General features: G+C 37.3%; 1 protein-coding gene across 1 annotated transcript; it reads left to right on the forward strand.

The window, feature by feature from the left end:
• On the forward strand, positions 1 to 17190 carry LOC139935808 (lysosomal cobalamin transporter ABCD4-like). Its single transcript, XM_071930403.1, has 14 exons — positions 1 to 229; positions 634 to 752; positions 1543 to 1670; positions 2334 to 2476; positions 3900 to 4016; positions 6309 to 6434; positions 7155 to 7300; positions 7950 to 8071; positions 10135 to 10226; positions 10819 to 11075; positions 12214 to 12416; positions 12945 to 13053; positions 14247 to 14354; positions 15389 to 17190. Exons 1-14 carry the CDS (start codon positions 186 to 188, stop codon positions 15577 to 15579), a joined length of 1905 nt encoding a protein of 634 aa, XP_071786504.1. The 5' UTR covers positions 1 to 185; the 3' UTR covers positions 15580 to 17190.
• Positions 17191 to 17213: the final 23 nt, after the last annotated feature.

Raw genomic sequence — 17213 nt, forward strand, 5'->3', positions numbered from 1 at the left:
TTTAGTTTTCATTTGACCTCATGTCATCCTCACACAGCCGTCGGAATTTTGTGCTCTTTCCTCTTTCAGTTTCACAAACCACTTTACTTTGTGTTGTCCTGGCTGGGCATTTTCAGTTAATGTTTAGACTCCAATTTCATCCGGCTGTACTCCAATACTCTATTTGAACTTCTGTTGACAAAAACATGGCATTGCTGCTGAGGAAAAGATCTGATGACAAGGCGAAAAAGTAAGTAAAAAAAAACATCCATGGAGGTGAATTAGAATTCAGAAATAAAAAACATTTTACATTACATTGACAACAAAATGTCAATCATTGACTCAATGACATTGATTGATCTTATAAATCTTGATTGTTGATTGATGATTGAAGATAATGAAATTCCAATAAATAAAACTTGAGATGGGCTGGTGGCTCTACTGTAGAACTATGAGGTTCGTTTTGCTCTCATCTCACTCATCTCCACGTGGAGACGATAGGGGAACGAACCAATCATCGCTTATTGTAGGGGAGGGGGTGGGAGGGAGGGGAGCGGAGGGAGTCATACCAAATTTTAGCGGCTTATATATTAATTGCATTTTTATACCGCCATATCATATCAATATCATCGTTTTGGTATGATTATTTTACAGATACGGTATTAATTGGCTGTTCATCAAGCGTCTTACAAGGATCTTTAGAATCTTCTTCCCATCTTGTGTTTCTGCTCATCTTGCCATGTTTCTTCTGCTGGTTCTTGTCTCTATAGGAGGTAAAATTCCAGTAATAATGGACGTTTATTTCTTTCTCACTTTGGAGAGCATCAGTTTCAGTTTAAAATGGTTTTAAATGCAGTGGACACTATTGGTAATTACTCAAAATAGTTATTAGCATAAAACCTTATTTGGTAACAAGTAATGGAGAGCTGATGATAGTATGAAACATTTTGAGAAACGGCTCCCTCTGAAGTAAAACACGAATTTGACTTTGAGACCTTGGAATTGGATTTTGTGGTCTCGACATCAAGCATCTGAAAGCACACAACTTCGTGTGACAAGGGTGTTTTTTCTTTCATTATTATCTCCCAATTTTGACAACCGATTGAGCTCAAATTTTCACAGGTTTGTTATATGCATGTTGAGATACACCAAGTAGAAGACTGGTCTTTGACAGTTACCAATAGTGTCTAGTGTCTTTGAACAATTTAAAACCACAGGGAAACTGACTGGGTAAATTAAAGAAAGGTTGACTAGTATTAATATTCTAACCTGTGTCCTGTGTCCAAGGAATCAAAAAGACATTGTAGGGTGTTCTGGGGTGGGGGGGGGGGGGTAATAGGTTATGTCCCAACCCTATTCAAGACCCTGTCAACAACATTTTGTTGCCATGTCAGTTTTGCGTTAATCTGTGAGTATTTTGTTTTCTTTTCAATCTTAGCATTTTTTATGTCGTAAATACACACCCGTCCCTTTTCATGAAAAACGTTTCATAAAAAAGAAATAAATCACCCAAATAAATGTTTGTAAGTTTTCCCAAGTCTGATTGATATCTCTGTTTCTTAGCTGAGGTCGCTGCTTACTATGTTGGACTGATAGGGAGTGAGTACACCAAGGTATTACCAGTGAAGGATCTAGCAGGGTTCATCAAGACAACATGGCAGTCAATGCTGTATATTATCCTCATGGCTCTGGTGAGTAGATAAACTCTTTCTGACCTAATCTAAAATGTGGTTCCCTTGTGACAAAATCGGGCACTTCTCATTTATCAGGGCTCCATTTTTTCACTTGACCGCAGGCCCCAGACCAGTGAATTTAATAATAACATTTATAACTAGTTTCAAAGTACATTTAACAATAAACCCGCTTTACATTAGTGTCTTGGTCATTGGGCCAATAACATTCCTTTAATCTTTCTCAGCTCCATGGAGAGCATAAAATCCTTGGCGCTCAGCTCAGGAGGTTTTTTCAAACACAGTATCAACCTCTACCCTTACTAGCAGTTGCCCATTTGTACTCAATGCTTCTCATTGATTTTTTTGTCAATTGATAAGCAATACCTTGCTGTGTGAAAAATCTTTGTAAAAAAAATAGACAAAAAATGGTGTTCAAATTGTTGACTTTGAGTCTGATAATTGTCTTTCAATTCTGTTGAGTATTGTAATGACCCAAAAGACAAATGAGATAATTTTTTTAATACTTGCTAATTTTGTTCTCCTTTTGATAATTGACCCTGCAACAAACTCTGCTGTTTTGTGGATTTTTCCCCATAACAATTTAAGCTCTGTGTATTGATTATGCAGTATAAATGTTAATATGAAACTTACCTTTGGTTTCACTTGTTTTTGTTGTTGCAGATAAAGAGTGCTAAGACCTACATTGGTCAGCTTGTGTATGTTTACTGGCGTGAGGCGTTATCATTGTACATCAATAGACAGTACTTCAAGAACTCTAACTACTACAAGATTAATGTACTCAAGATGGACAACATTGATAACCCGTAAGATAACAAAACTTGAGTTGTATAAAAGAAACGTGATTCTAGTGGTTGCATGTTCTTATCCCGCTCTACCCACGTTTTCTTTACTCAACCTAAATCAATTCAAATTTACCCAGTTTCCCTTGTGGTTTTATTACTTTTTCTTTTTATCCTACATATAAGCATGTTCAGTGCTCAAATCTTTAGTGAAAATTCATAAGACCTGTAGCTCAGAATCTTTACTGGGCTGGGATTTTATTTATAAGACCAGAATAAATGAAAAAAGAATAGAATCAAAATCAGAATACTTTTTTTCATTTTAACTGTTTTATTGGACAAAACACTAAGAGAACATTGATCTCTTCTGTTTACTGGGTAACTCAGCAGAAATGAAAGATATTTGTGAGTTAAAAATTTAAACATCATTCTTTTGAGACAATGATGTTGAATTTAAAAAAAGCAACACCATCGGACTTGTCCTGTTTAGAGTTTACTGGCTCGACACTGAAACCATTGCTCATCCAGTACATAAAATTAAAGGCACTTGACACCATTGGTAATAGACCAATCCAGTCGGCTCTGCCCATGACGCACCTGTGAGCAAGAACATGTGGGCTTCTCCCTAGTTGCATTGTCGGACCTTAGTTGCATTGCATATGCCATGGGGCGTATCGGTCTATTGTCAAAGACCAGTATGTTCACTTGGTGTATCCCAACATTTGCATTAAATAAATTGGTAATCATAGTTGCACGAGAATAATGAAAGGAAAAACACCCTTGTTCCACAAATGTGTGTGTTTTTATCTGCCTTATAAAAGGCTTCAGCCGAAGTGTTTTATTATTTGAGTGAGAAATTACCTCTTTCTCAAAATCTACTTAAGAGGGAGCCGTTTATCACAATGTTTTATACTACCAACAGCTCTCCACTGCTTACATGTATTACCAAGTTAGCTTTTACGCAAAAATTTATTTTGAGTAATTAGCAATAGTTTCCAGTGGTTTAAAGGAACACGTTGCCTTGGATCGGTCGAGTTGGTCTTTGAAAATCGTTCTGTAACCGTTTGTTGTAAAATGTATATGGTTAGAAAGATATTGTAAAAGTGGAATACAATGATCTACACAAATATGCCTCGAAATTGCGTGGTTTTCTTTTTACCCTGTCGACTAACACGGTCGGCCATTTATGGGAGTCAAAATTTTGACTCCCATAAATGGCCGACCGTGATAATTCGTGACGTAAACGGAAAACCGTGCAGTTTCGAGTGATACTTGTGTGGATCATTATATTCTACTTTTAAAACATCTTTCTAACCATATGCATTTCATAACAAACGGTTTCAAACGCTTTTAACAGACCAACTCGTCCGATCCAAGGCAACGTGTTCCTTTACAGGATAGGCATGTGCAAGGGGGTCAGTATTTTGATTTGTTTGAATTTCTTTAGAGACCAGCGAATTACCCAAGATGTTGAGAGGCTATGTAATCAGTTTAGTAGCGTCATTCCGACACTCATCGCGTCACCATTTCTCATTGTGTTCTACACGTACATGGCATTTGAAGGGTAAGTAGCAGAGGGGTGGAGCCTAAAGCCCGTTTCATACTTCTTGCAAATGCGATACAAATTTTGACATCACATATTCGCAACGAACAATTCGCAACAGTTGACCTGTGCTCAACTCCTGCGGAATGTTATTCAAATTTCAAATTCAATTCAAAAAAACTTTAATCATCCTTTGCAGGCAATTACAATAGCAGACTAGCTCCATATAAAAACATTAAGAGAAATATACAATATACAATAATTTAAAAATATGAAACTTAAAATTATTGTTGCCACAACAGTCCTTTGACGTCAAAATTTGTATCCCATTCGCAGGAAGTATAAACTAGGCCTAACTGTAGGTTTGTGGGGGGTAGGGTTAAAGGGTGTTGCATTTGCTAATGGAGGACTTTTGGGATGCTTGGCGGTGGCCGACTTACCAGGTAAATTTCAATTATTTACGTAGTTCTGAGCATGAGCACATAACTGAGTATGATGGATTTACCTGGTAAGTCTGCTGCCACCTAGTGTCTCATAAGTCTCCCATTAATGTGTTGTTATTGCATGATGACGTGATTATTCTGGAATTCCAAACCCTTAGCCAAGTTCTGACAAAACCATAGAAATAGAACCGGGAGAATGCTAGGCTCGACCACCCCGTGTATCTTCTGTGAATGCGGCTTATCGCACCACAAAACATGCTTGTATGGCAAAATGATATTCACGTGAGCACACATAGACAGTTTCTAAGTGTTTTCATTGGTCAATGTTCATGACCTCTACTGTATGGAAAAAAAGGCGTACCCACATTGATAAAAGTGGTCTCACACCGAAATTGCTCGCACAATGTTGCAATCAGCGTTCTCCGGGTTCCATTTCTATGGACAAAACCAGAAATTGAGTCTGGTGCACAAGACCTGTAAACTTTTAGGCCGGCTACCCAGTGAAGATGTTATTTGTGCGTTTAACCCGTACACCAATGTGTGTTAAGCTTCGAAAAAAAAGTTTTTATATGATTGATAGATTGTGAGGCAACTTTTGTTGCAGACAGAATAATCCTAAATTTTTCCGCTTCTCGCAAATTATTTATTTTCATTTGTTCTTTGTTATGGGGGATGGGTTTCCCTGGATTCGGCCATGGACCGATATAATAGTTTGCGATACATTGCACTTGAACGCTAAGCCACATCACAGCAGGGACAGAGAGCAACATTTAACAATTACATCACTCAATGTCACTGGGTACAAAGAACATCAAGATCAAGATATTTATGGTTCATTGACATACATGGTTCCAGACAGTTTTATTAGTTCTTTGTTGATTTTATTGAGTAAAAAAAAATTTCTCTTTTATTTATGTCTGAAACAGAATTATAAATATTGCTGTGAGAGATAAAACCTCAGCTGACTGTGATAATTGTGAATGTTATCAGACATTGCCAAACCACTTTATTTACAGAATTATCAGATACTAGAGGGCAGCATAAAGGCTAGTTGTTAATCATTACCAGTTTAATGGTTAATAAATAGCACTCTTTGTTTAGGGGTGCCTGAACTATCCTCAAGCATTGTTAGATTTATTTTTACACAGTTCCATTTTGATTGTCAAGAATTTCTCATTGTTCAAAAGAAAATGCTGAATCATGAGTTGCTACATTGTATTTTATTGTTTGAAATATTTTGTTTAAAAATACTTTTTTGGGGGGTGCTTTTGGCATCATTTAAACTGCAATTTTGAAATGAATATAAGCATTTGTTTATAATAGTGCTTCATACACCGTGTCTCAAAGCATTTCCAACATTAGTACCCCTGATCACTGGGCCTTTTCATTCCTTAGACCATCTCAGCTCCCTGGGGAGTATACAGCCTGTGCTGCCATGTAGCACACTATAAGCTAAATCAATAACATGAACCATCTATGCCCTCACTCGTACCCATTTACCCCTGGGTGGAGAGAAGCAATTATAGTGAAGTGTCTTGCTCAGGGACACAATTGCACGACCGGGATTCGAACCCACACTCTGCTGAACAGAGCTTTAGTCTGGTGCTCTTATCCACTTGGCCACAAGACCCCATATGTTTATGGTTAACAACCGAAAACAACCGGTTATAAACAGAGCTTCCGCTGGTCATTATCATTCGTTCAAACATTAACACCCCCACGTCTGAGGTATTATGAATTTTTATTAATATTATATAGGATGTGTAATCAAATAAATAAATGTATACATAATAAGTCATTGCACGATTTGAATCTCGAGATGATTTTTACCTTCATTTGTAATTTTCTTTTTTTTCTTCTTGTTCTCTAGAACTGGTTACATAGGACCAGTGTCCATCTATTCGTACTTCATCATTGGTACGCTGATTAATACCTTCCTGATGGCTCCAGTGGTTTTAAGGACCTACAGACAGGAGAAACTAGAAGGATCTTACAGGTGTGCATCAATAAAACTACTTAAATATCTAACCCTCCTAATAAAAAACAATGAACATTTGTAATAAAAAATAAAAAATAGTGGCTTCCTTTTTAGCATGTATATCCGTTAATTAGTGATGCTCAATTAGTGATGCTTTGACATACAGCATTTTCCTGCAAGGTTTGTGGGACTATGTTTGAGTTATAAGTACTGCTGCTTTTTTACATAGCACCATGTAATGGTTTACAAGGTGCTGTGGTGCAATAGGCTGCCAGTCAAACCAGGAGGACCAGGGCAAACCCCTTCTCTTTTCGCAAAGTGCACTGGGTTCTTTTACGTGCACTGGGTTCTTTTACGTGTTCTTTTACGTTACAATACAAAGGACCAACGGCTTAACATCCCATTCTAAGGACAAGGCTATGGTTAAGTGTCTTGTTGAAGGACACAGGTGACACGACTAGTTCTCAAACCCACACTCTGCTGATCAGAATCACCAGAGTTTGAATCGGGTGCTCTTAACCTCTCGGACACGACGCGTCATGTCTGTCAGAAAGACACTTTCTGGCACATAAAAAAAAGTAACTCTGCTAACGATGGTACTTGATGATGATGATTCACAGCATTTGTATGGAGCCATATACATATTTCAAAAACATTCAAAGGTGCGAGGCTTTAGGCATAGACTGAACAATTTATTTGTTAAAGTTATCAATAAATTTGTTGTTTTTCCCCTTACAGATTCAAGCATACTCAGATTCGTGCAAATGCCGAATCTGCCGCTTTCCACGTTGCTGATGATATTGAGATGGAAAAAACAAACAAGAAGTTATTCAGTCTTCTTACTACTCAGACGAATCTATTCAACTATGAGTTCTGGCTCAATGGTGAGTTCTCATTAAAGATCTTAAACATTTCCTAAACTTCTCACTTCAGAAAGAGTGAGGGAGTTTCCATTGTTGTAACCAAGTCATTTGTTGTCAAGTCAAGTTGCAAGTCAGTGAAATTGGCGACTGGAGTCTGAGTCGAGTCCAAGTCACCAACTCGAGCCAACAACACTGCAATTTTCCCCCGGCACCCTAACTGGCTGTGATCTTTCTACATGTACTTTGTCTGTGAGAGATTTTAGCCAACATTTTCAGCAACCAGCGGATTAATGTGGTGGCGCTATACCAACCCTAGTTTGGTAATCTCACAATTTTGTCAATGTCTTTTGGGGCACCATTCAGAAGTCCTACAACCTTATACTGCCCTCAAGTATTTTGAGTATTCCAAACTTAAAGGGATCTGGTTTGCTCATTTGTTCTCTTTCCCTTAGACTGGCGCCTTGCACATGGGGTTTTCTGTCTCTACTTGATTGCATGGGGTTTCCCCTGTTGGGGTTTTCTTCCACTTAGCTTCTTGTTTCCTATTTATCCTGCTAGTGGCGCTTACTGTTCTTTTGGATGTGTAATCAAAATGATGAATAAAATCAATAAATAACTTGCAATTATGTTGTTATTTTCATAACCCCAATGTCTGTGACTTTCTCCGCAGTGTCTGTGAATCTATTCAACTACATTGGTAGTATTCTGAGCTATGTGGTTATTGCTGTTCCTATATTCACTGGAGTTTACAACAACCTGGACTCCAATGAACTCTACAGTCTCATTAGCAAGGTATGTTAATTTATAACCCTCATCACACTACAGGAACAATTCCCAGGGAAATCTTGCTTCTCACATTCAAGGCCCTCCATGGGTTAGCACCTTGCTGCTCGTACATTACACATCTTCTACAACAACGTAACATCAGACCAGCCCCCGATTTCACGAAGCGCTGCAACGCGTCGCAAGTGCAAGTTGCGACCGGTTACACGTCGTAAGTTGCGAACTCGTCGCAGCCGCTACGTGTCTTAAAGGTCTGCGACGCATCGCAAAACCCTGCGATGCGTCGCTACTTGCGATGAGTTTCGTGAAATCGGGGGCTGGCCTTAGATCGTCATCATCATAACACATACTCTATTTTCCCAAAATTTGTCTGGCAAGTTACGGAGACCGTGCCTTTTCCAGCTGCGCACCGCGTCTCTGGAATTCCTTGCCAGACGAGCTGAGGGACACACCTGATCTATCTACTTTCAAACACAACCTCAAAACTCATCTGTTCAATTTGTCTGCTTGCTAGCTTCTGGCGCCTTTGAATGGTACCATCCAGATACTGTGCGCCTTATGAATGTTATGTTATTATAATTATTAATACCACCCCATGAGATTTTAACCCTCTTACTCACCATGTGAAACAAGCTTATTTCACACTGCATCTTTTATCCGTGTAAAATACATCCCTTTGGAGGCTCTGGGACTTTGTTTACCTTATAGTTACCCTGACGCACTTTCACACATGTTTCCGGTTACGCATTTCAAGAATTCTTGGGTTTTACTGCTTACCCCTACTCCCGAGCAGGGATAGCTATTCCTGGCGGTATGTCCATTTGCCGGGGCAGACCGGGTGCAGCCCGGGGGGAAATGGTGTGAAAAGATTGGCCCCGGGACAAAGGTAGTGTAAAAAGGGCACATTTGACAAAGATTTACTTGGTTGATGTTATAAAAAACAAATAATGAATATTTTACTTTCATGCAATAGGGAGACAATCCATCCAGCTTGGCTTTGTTTCGTTTAATTAAACTTTCCATCTTTTAAAGACACTGGACACTATTGGTAATTGTCAAAGACCAGTCTTCGCACTTTCTGTATCTCAACATATGCATGAAATAACAAACCTGTGAAAATTTGAGCTCGATTGGTCATCAGAGTGCCGAGATAACTATGAAAGAAGTAAAAAACACCCTTGTCACACGAAGTTGTGTGCTTTCAGATGCTTGATTTCGAGACCTCAAATTCTAAACGTGAGGTCTCGAAATCAAATTCGTGGAAAATTACTTCTTTCTCGAATACTACGCCACTTCAGAGGGAGCCATTTCTCACAATGTTTTATACTATCAACCTCTCCCCATTACTCGTTACCAAGTGAGGTTTTATGCTGATAATTATTTTGAGTAATTACCAATAGTGTCCACCGCTTTTAACTCTAGAAAACATTCTCAACATTGCACTAAAAAACTTTCATATTTGTTTGTTATATTAAGTAAGGTTTGCGGTGGACCCCATGTAAGAAATCTCTTTTGTAAGTAGTGAACAACTTGTCTGAGATGATGGGTGGTTGGGTTGGCCAAGTAGTATCTTTCCTCCCTTTCCACTTGTATGTGGATTGGGTTTTCAGTCCCTGCCTGCTGCGTGGGTTATAACAGGGCCGAATTTCATAGAGCTGCTAAGCACGAAAATTTGCTTAGCATGAAATTTCTTCCTTGAAAAAACCCAGGATTACCAATCAAATTTCTATTTCTTGCATATACTTATTACTTGTGTTCAGCTATTGTTTGCTTATCCTGAAAATTATGTGGAAATTTGTTTGGTAATCCTGTTTTTACCAAGGCAACAATCTCATGCTAAGCAAATTTTTGTGCTTAGCAGCTCTATGAAATTCGGCCCTGGACTAATTATCTGGGGTTTTCCTTTCACATCTAAAACTTTCCTCATTGTCTTCTCTCCATTGGGTACTTGGCTACAATGTTTTAAGTTCACTTTTCTTCGAGTCCTTGGCTTCACAACCAGAATAAATTAAACAAAATCAAAATGAAATGAAATAATAGTATTTGGTTTGTCTTGTTATATTTGATTGCAGAACTCATTTGTGTGTATGTATTTGATATACTGTTTCTCTCAACTGATTGACCTGAGCACTCAAATTACAGAGATAGCTGGTTATTCTCACAGGTGAGTATCCAACGTAAACTACAAACAAAAATGAAAATGGTGTGAGGGTTGATGAAGTAGTTTATTCAAAGCATTTGTGAGCACCTTTTGTATTAGCAAATACATAATGTCAGTTGTGATAACTTTTTGTGAGTTTAAGAAGACTTCTATGACTTTTTATGAGTTATGTTTATTTTCAGTCTGTATTGCTAACTTAAAGCTAGTTTAAAGTTGTTGTATCTGTGAAAACAACTTTATTAAAAAGCCTCTTTTCAAAGTGCTCTGCGCATCTTCCCAGCAGTGCAAAATTAAGAAAAAATGTTCTTTTCGCTATTAAGCACAATCATGTCCCGCGCAAATATGCATCCCTCCAGAGATACTTAAGCTCAACCACCGCTAGTAGTCCAGCATTCTCCTGAAGACGAGCAAAGTATACTGTTCAAAACGTCGAGACCAAACCGGCTCTTTTCAGAGCCAACACTCCCACTAAATAGATTTACACATGGTTTTTCCCGCAAGTGGACTATTTATTTACAGTTTCTTCCTATTTTTCCACACCCTGCAAAGCTTCAAACAATACTTATTTCTCAACTCATTTTATTTCCATCTTCAGAATTGGCGAACTACTAGAGACCCTCAGTGCCCTACAGGACCTTGACATCCATCTTAAACCCATCAAGATGTCAATCCAAAAAGAAGTCAAGATACTAGACCGCCAGGGTCTGCTGAAAGAAGGCAAAGATGATTGGCATGAGATGCAGGACTCTGGGGATGAGAGTGGTGGGGAATTATCAACCTCAACCCCATCCTTCTATAAACTTGATAAAGTTGATATATACACACCAGATAACAAGAATATTCTGATAAAAGGTAGGAATTGATGTGAACTTTCACTACAAAAGCTCAACAGCTGAATTGAGCAGGTTATTAAAGGTTATTTACACAGAAATACAAAATGTCATATAGTCTTTTGTGCATGTATCTACCGATAAGGTTCTCAAGACGATTGAACAGACAGCAACATTGTAAGATGAGTTTTGAATTTGTTGAACTATAAGACTGTATGTACGCAGCACCTTATAAGGGTTATCGAGGTTTAAACAAATTACCGGTGCTATAAATGAAACTTTGTTTTAGATTGAAAGATAATAATAATAATAATAATAATGATAATAATAATAATAATGATAATGATAATGATAATGATAATGATAATGATAATGATAATGATAATGATAATGATAATGATAATGATAATGATAATGACAATGACAATGATAATGATAATGATAATGATAATGATAATGATAATGATAATGATAATGATAATGATAATGATAATGATTAAAAACCTAAGACTCTGGTTTCCTTAAGACTCTGGTTTCCTTAATTTTGGTTTACTAAACTGGCCTGTCTTAGCAATTATTTGAAATAAATGTTGGCAAATAGAGGGATGATAAATCCTACTTTATATTTGTTTTTTATCCCGACAACATGTTGAAAAACACTGTAAACTTAGTATTTGTGAAAAATTCCACAGGCAAATCACTTGGGTGGAATTCGAAGCCACAACCTTAGCGTTATTAGAACAGATGTCTTAAAGGAAATTGGACACTATGGTCAAAGACCAGTCTTCTGACTTGCTGTATCTCAACATATGCATAAAATAACAAACCTGTAAAAATTTCAGCTCAATCTGTCATCGAAGTTGCGAGATAACAATGAAAGAAAAAGCTCCCTTGTCACACAAAGTTGTGTGCTTTCTGATGCTTGATTTCAATACCTCTCGTGGAAAACTATTTCTTTGTCGAAAACTACGTTACTTCAGAGGAAGCCGTTTCTCACAATGTTTTATACTATCAACCTATCCCCATTACTCTTTACCAAGTAGGTTTTTACGCTAACAATTATTCTGAGTAATTACCAATAGTGTCCACTACCTTTAAACCACTAGACCACCGAGCTAAACCCTGCTTAGTTTCACAAGACAATTTAATTTATTCTTCAGAACTCTCGTTGGAGATTCATCAAGGTAAAGACCTTCTTATTACCGGAGCAACAGGGAGCGGCAAGACATCCATCTTTCGAGTTCTGTGCGGCCTCTTGCAAACCAGATCTGGATCCTTGATCAAACGCACCTCTTTCAGATGTAAGGATGTCATGTTTGTACCACAGAAGCCATTTCTTACAGACGGTACTCTTAAAGAACAGGTGAGTGTCAAGGATGTATTTAAATTAGACAAGATATGTCAGGATTTCTATTGAAGTTTAAAGCATAACCTCCCCCCAAAATACTTGACCTTCTTAAGAGGGCATCTTTGGGGCTGAACCTGTGAACTAATTTAACTGAACAAACTTTTTCTTATTAATTTTGGTTTTTACCCTTACACTGATGTGTGTTAGCACTGTATACTCAGTACTTTCCTGAGTCCTGTGAAAAATATCACAGGCATGTTACTCGGGTGAGATTCGAACCCATGACCCTTGCAATTCTAGAGCAGTGTCTTACCAACTAGCTAGATGGTAAGTTAGTAAGACACTGCTCTAGAATTGCAAGGGTGGGTTCGAATACCACCCGAGTAACATGCCTGTGATATTTTTTCACAGGACTCAGGAAAGCACTGAGTATACAGTGCTAACACACATCAGTGTATGGGTAAAAACCAAAATTAATATTCTTTATCCCCGATGCAAATTTAACATCTTTTATAACCTTTTTCTTTGCTTGACTTTTCTTAGGTGATTTATCCAGCTAAGGTTTCATCGCTTGACAGTTCTGTTGACAATAATGGCATCATTCTGCAGATACTGAGCCGTGTTGGGTTGAGCCATCTCTATGACAGGATTGGTAAGTCTCTTTAAGTAGCCATTCTAGACCGCCAACATAGGGCTAGCAATAGTCACAAGGTTTTTGGTTCAAATCCAACTCTTGTAAATTTGTCTTTGTTTAACCCAATGGTCTAACAGCAAGAAAGTTATGTTTGAAAGTTGGGTTTGCTTTTATTAAAGGGATTACACGAAACAAAACACTGTTGGGATGAACGGACGTGATCGATTACTTTTGAATCGACCTAGCAAAGAATTGCTGCGAATTTTCCAAAACATCCTATATATTTATCAATATAGGACTCCTATGTTAAGTTTTAGAGCATTATGTGTTGCAACAGTAAATATATGGTATATAAAAGTGTTTCCCCAATCATAACAACAAGGGTCTCTTTGTATGTTCTATAATTATAAATATATCCAGTCTGTTTGTCTTACTAACGTGGAAGAAGTAAAACCCGGTTGATACTTCTTGCAAATGCACATGCTTGCGAAGTGAGTTTTGGTGGCGAATAATCCGTACACCTTGTTTTCCAATTGTGATGGAAGAAAATGCGCTTCCCATGAATCATCCGCAGGAAGTATGAACCAGGCTTTAGTGACTAAACCCCACCTGCAACTCCTCTCCTCTTAAGGCAGTGGACACTATTGGTAATTACTCAAAATAATTTTTAGCATAAAAATTTACTTGGTAACAAGTAATGGAGAGCTGTTGATAGTATAAAACATTGTGAGAAATGGCTCCTTTTGAAGTAACATAGTTTTCAAGAAAGAAGTAAATTTCCATTTGATTAGGACAACTCAGAATTAGATTTGAGGTCCCGAATACAAGCACCCGAAAGAACACATTTTCGTGTGACAAGGGTGTTTTTTTTTCCATCATTATCTCGCAACTTCGATGACCAATTGAGTTCAAATTTGTTTCACAGTTTTTTTATATTTTTATGCATATGTTGAGATACATCAACTGTGAAGGCTAGTCTTTAACATTAACCAATAGTGTCCACTGCCTTTAAGGTATCGGCAATGTGCTTGGATGAGTGTATTGTAAAGGTCATCTTGATCCCTAAACCAGGAATGTTAATTCTACAGGGCAAGTGGGAAGACTGATCTTTGACAATTACCAATAGTGTCCAGTGTCTTCAACCCCCTCCCATTCACAACCCTTCAGTCCCCTTCAATGTTAGCAGACATTTCTTTACCTTTCCCCACCAGGTGGTCTTGATGAGGAGGTAGACTGGGATTGGTTTGATGTCTTGACTCCTGGTGAGATGCAGTGTTTGTCTTTTGCAAGGATCTACTTCACCAAGCCAACATTCGCCTGTAAGTACATTTGTCCATTATAATTTTTATAATTATGATAATAACTAGTTCTTAAATAAGTAGGATTTGAAACTTTGCATGGTGGTAATACGAAATGGAAAGGTTTGCGGTAACACCATGAAATTACTATCTCTAAATGAATTGGGGTGGTTCTGAAAAGAACCGTTGGTTTCAACTCAATGTTTCGATCAGTATGCTCTGATCGTCTCCTGGAGGAAGCTGGACTCTGATGCTGCATGCTGCTTAAATGGTAGAAAAGCGCTTTGCATTAGTGCCCTGGGCCCAATTTCATAGAGCTGCTAAAGCAAAAAACATTGCTTACAAAAATTTTTTAAAACAAAATTTCTTTAAACAATAAGCAGTATGCCAGTCACAGATTTCAAATGTTAGTTTTTTGTGCTTAAGTAGCAATGAGCATCACTGCGTGAAGGACCTGAGCGTGATATAAGAAGCCACTATTATGATTATTCTTATCTCTGTCCAGCATACAGTTGCCTATTTCCTCATAAGTCAGGTTGGATTGGAGTCTTCACATACTTGGTTGATACATGTCTTGATACATGTCTTGATACATGTCTTGATACATGTCTTGATACTTGTCTTGATACATGTCTTGATACATGTCTTGACAGACCTCATGTGCTACTCTTTCCATGTGTTGGTTGCCACAGCACTAAATCTGGCACCACTTGATTCCTGTCATTAAATGCTTCCTTTTTGTGCATGCAGCATCACTAGTGCGCCCTCTAGTTCTTATATACAACTCTATGGAAATAACCAATACAAATTATATTGTACAAATAATGAATGTTTATGAGTGCAATGGTGCGGATATTTTCATGAGTTGAAAGATGGAATGTTCTATTCAACGAATGAACATATTTTTACTATTGCATGAATGAAAAACATTCATTATTTGTAGTCCTATTTTGAGACACGCAGTTGCCGAATGCTAGTACATAAATATGTGCATGGTTATTATTTGAGTCTCCTTTTTATATAACCTGATTATAATGACTCTTACTTACCTGTAGTCCTAGACGAGGTGACCAGTGCAGTAACCGTTGCCCAAGAGGAGAGATTCTACAGTCACTGTAGACAGTTAGGTGTAACTCTCATCAGTATCGGACACAGAGAGACTCTTAAACGCTTTCACGATGTGCAGCTGATGTTGAAGGGGAATGGAGAATGGCTTCTTAAAGATATTAGTGATGAGCAGCTATAGTTTGGTGAAAGTTTCTCTCCACTACACAGGATTCCTGCCATTAAGTGCTTCCTTTTTGTGCACACAGCATCACTAGTGCGCCCTCTAGTTATAATATAACTCTATGGAAATAACCAATACAAATTAAAGTTATTAGTATCGGACACAGGGAGACTCTTAAACGATCTCATGATTTGCAGCTGATGTTGAAGGGGAACAGAGAAATATATTAGTGAACAGAATTCATGCCATTAAATGCTTCCTTTTTGCAAAACAAGATAACTACAACGTAACCAAATGCTTAGGAGGTTTGCGGATTAATTAGTACAATTACATTGAAAACATTTCAATCGGGGAGGGGGGGGGATTGGTTATGCCATTGCCCCTTGCTCATCACGATTTTATCCTACAATTGGTTTAAAAGCAGTGTGTTTGTTGGTAATCACTTGACAAGTTTTAACTTAAAATGACTATTAAAACTTCCTTGGTAATGAACACTGAAGAGCTGATGATAGTATAAAACATTGTGAGAAACAACTCCCTTTGAGAGAGGGTAAATTCCATCCTCAAATTTTTGAACCTGAGAAACGCTTGAAACCTTTCTCTGAAAGCACACAATTCTAGGCAACAAGGGGAATTGTTTCATTCTTTATTTTCTTGCAACTTCAATGACCAATCCAGAACAAATTGTCTTAGTTTTATTGATCTATTCATTTGTCTGGACACACCAAGTGAGGTAATTCGTCTTTACACCAAAAATGTATCCTTAAATAAAACGACTTAATTTCTGTTTTGTACCAAGAATTTTATACTAAAGGCTTAACTTGGCTTTGTAATGTAAGTGCAGCTCATTTTTGTGTTTGTTTTAAGCTAAGAGTTCCTGTTTGATATATTTTAATATCTAGAGGTAAAAAGTAAACAAGTAAAGGTTAACAGAAATGAATTATTGCAACACCAAAATGGTAGTCTTTCTAAAATTTGATTTAAAAAATAAATAATGTACATGTATATGCTTTATGGTGAATCAATTTTGATTTTTTTATGTTGTATAAACTTGTCTAGATTATGATCTTTTTTGTAAACAAAATGCAAACTCAAACTACACTACATTTTACTCAGATTGCTCACCAAGTGCTCACCTTTGTGAGATACATAAAACATTATTTATGCATAAATTTACATTATTTAGGCAGCTGGACATTTCTCCACTATGACCAGCTAAATTAATATTTGACATTGATTTTTATTAGAAAACCTGTATGTAAAGATACCTACCACAGTAAAAACAAACCCACCCAGCTGTCGAAGGTTAAAGGTACTTCAAATAAAGTTTAAACAAATATATATATATTTATCAAAGAAAAAATGTTAAAATTAAAATAACTTATTAGCAATACACAGAACACAATGCCATAACGATTAAGAACATTATACGATTTGTGCATAGAATTATGGAATAATTCTTTTTAAAAACATTTTAATGTTTAAAAATAACTTAGCCTGTGCACTATAGGGCCTAGAGAAACTGTCTTATTTTTATCATTTGCATAAAATAATTTGTTTTATTATTATTATACAATCCATCAATGAATAAAAGACAGCCCAACAAAGCCCTTTTGAGTTGATATGAATCTCCATGTTGATGTGGACTATAA

Source organism: Asterias amurensis, chromosome 4, assembly GCF_032118995.1.
Source record: "Asterias amurensis chromosome 4, ASM3211899v1".
Taxonomy (NCBI): Eukaryota; Metazoa; Echinodermata; class Asteroidea; order Forcipulatida; family Asteriidae; genus Asterias; species Asterias amurensis.

Excerpts from the sequence above, each read along its gene's own strand:
- LOC139935808 (XM_071930403.1), top strand. The coding sequence starts at position 186 with ATGGCATTGCTGCTGAGGAAAAGATCTGATGACAAGGCGAAAAA. Across the intron at positions 12,417-12,944 it reads ACGGTACTCTTAAAGAACAG|GTGATTTATCCAGCTAAGGT; the intron begins GTGAGTGTCAAG and ends GACTTTTCTTAG. Across the intron at positions 13,054-14,246 it reads CCATCTCTATGACAGGATTG|GTGGTCTTGATGAGGAGGTA; the intron begins GTAAGTCTCTTT and ends TTTCCCCACCAG.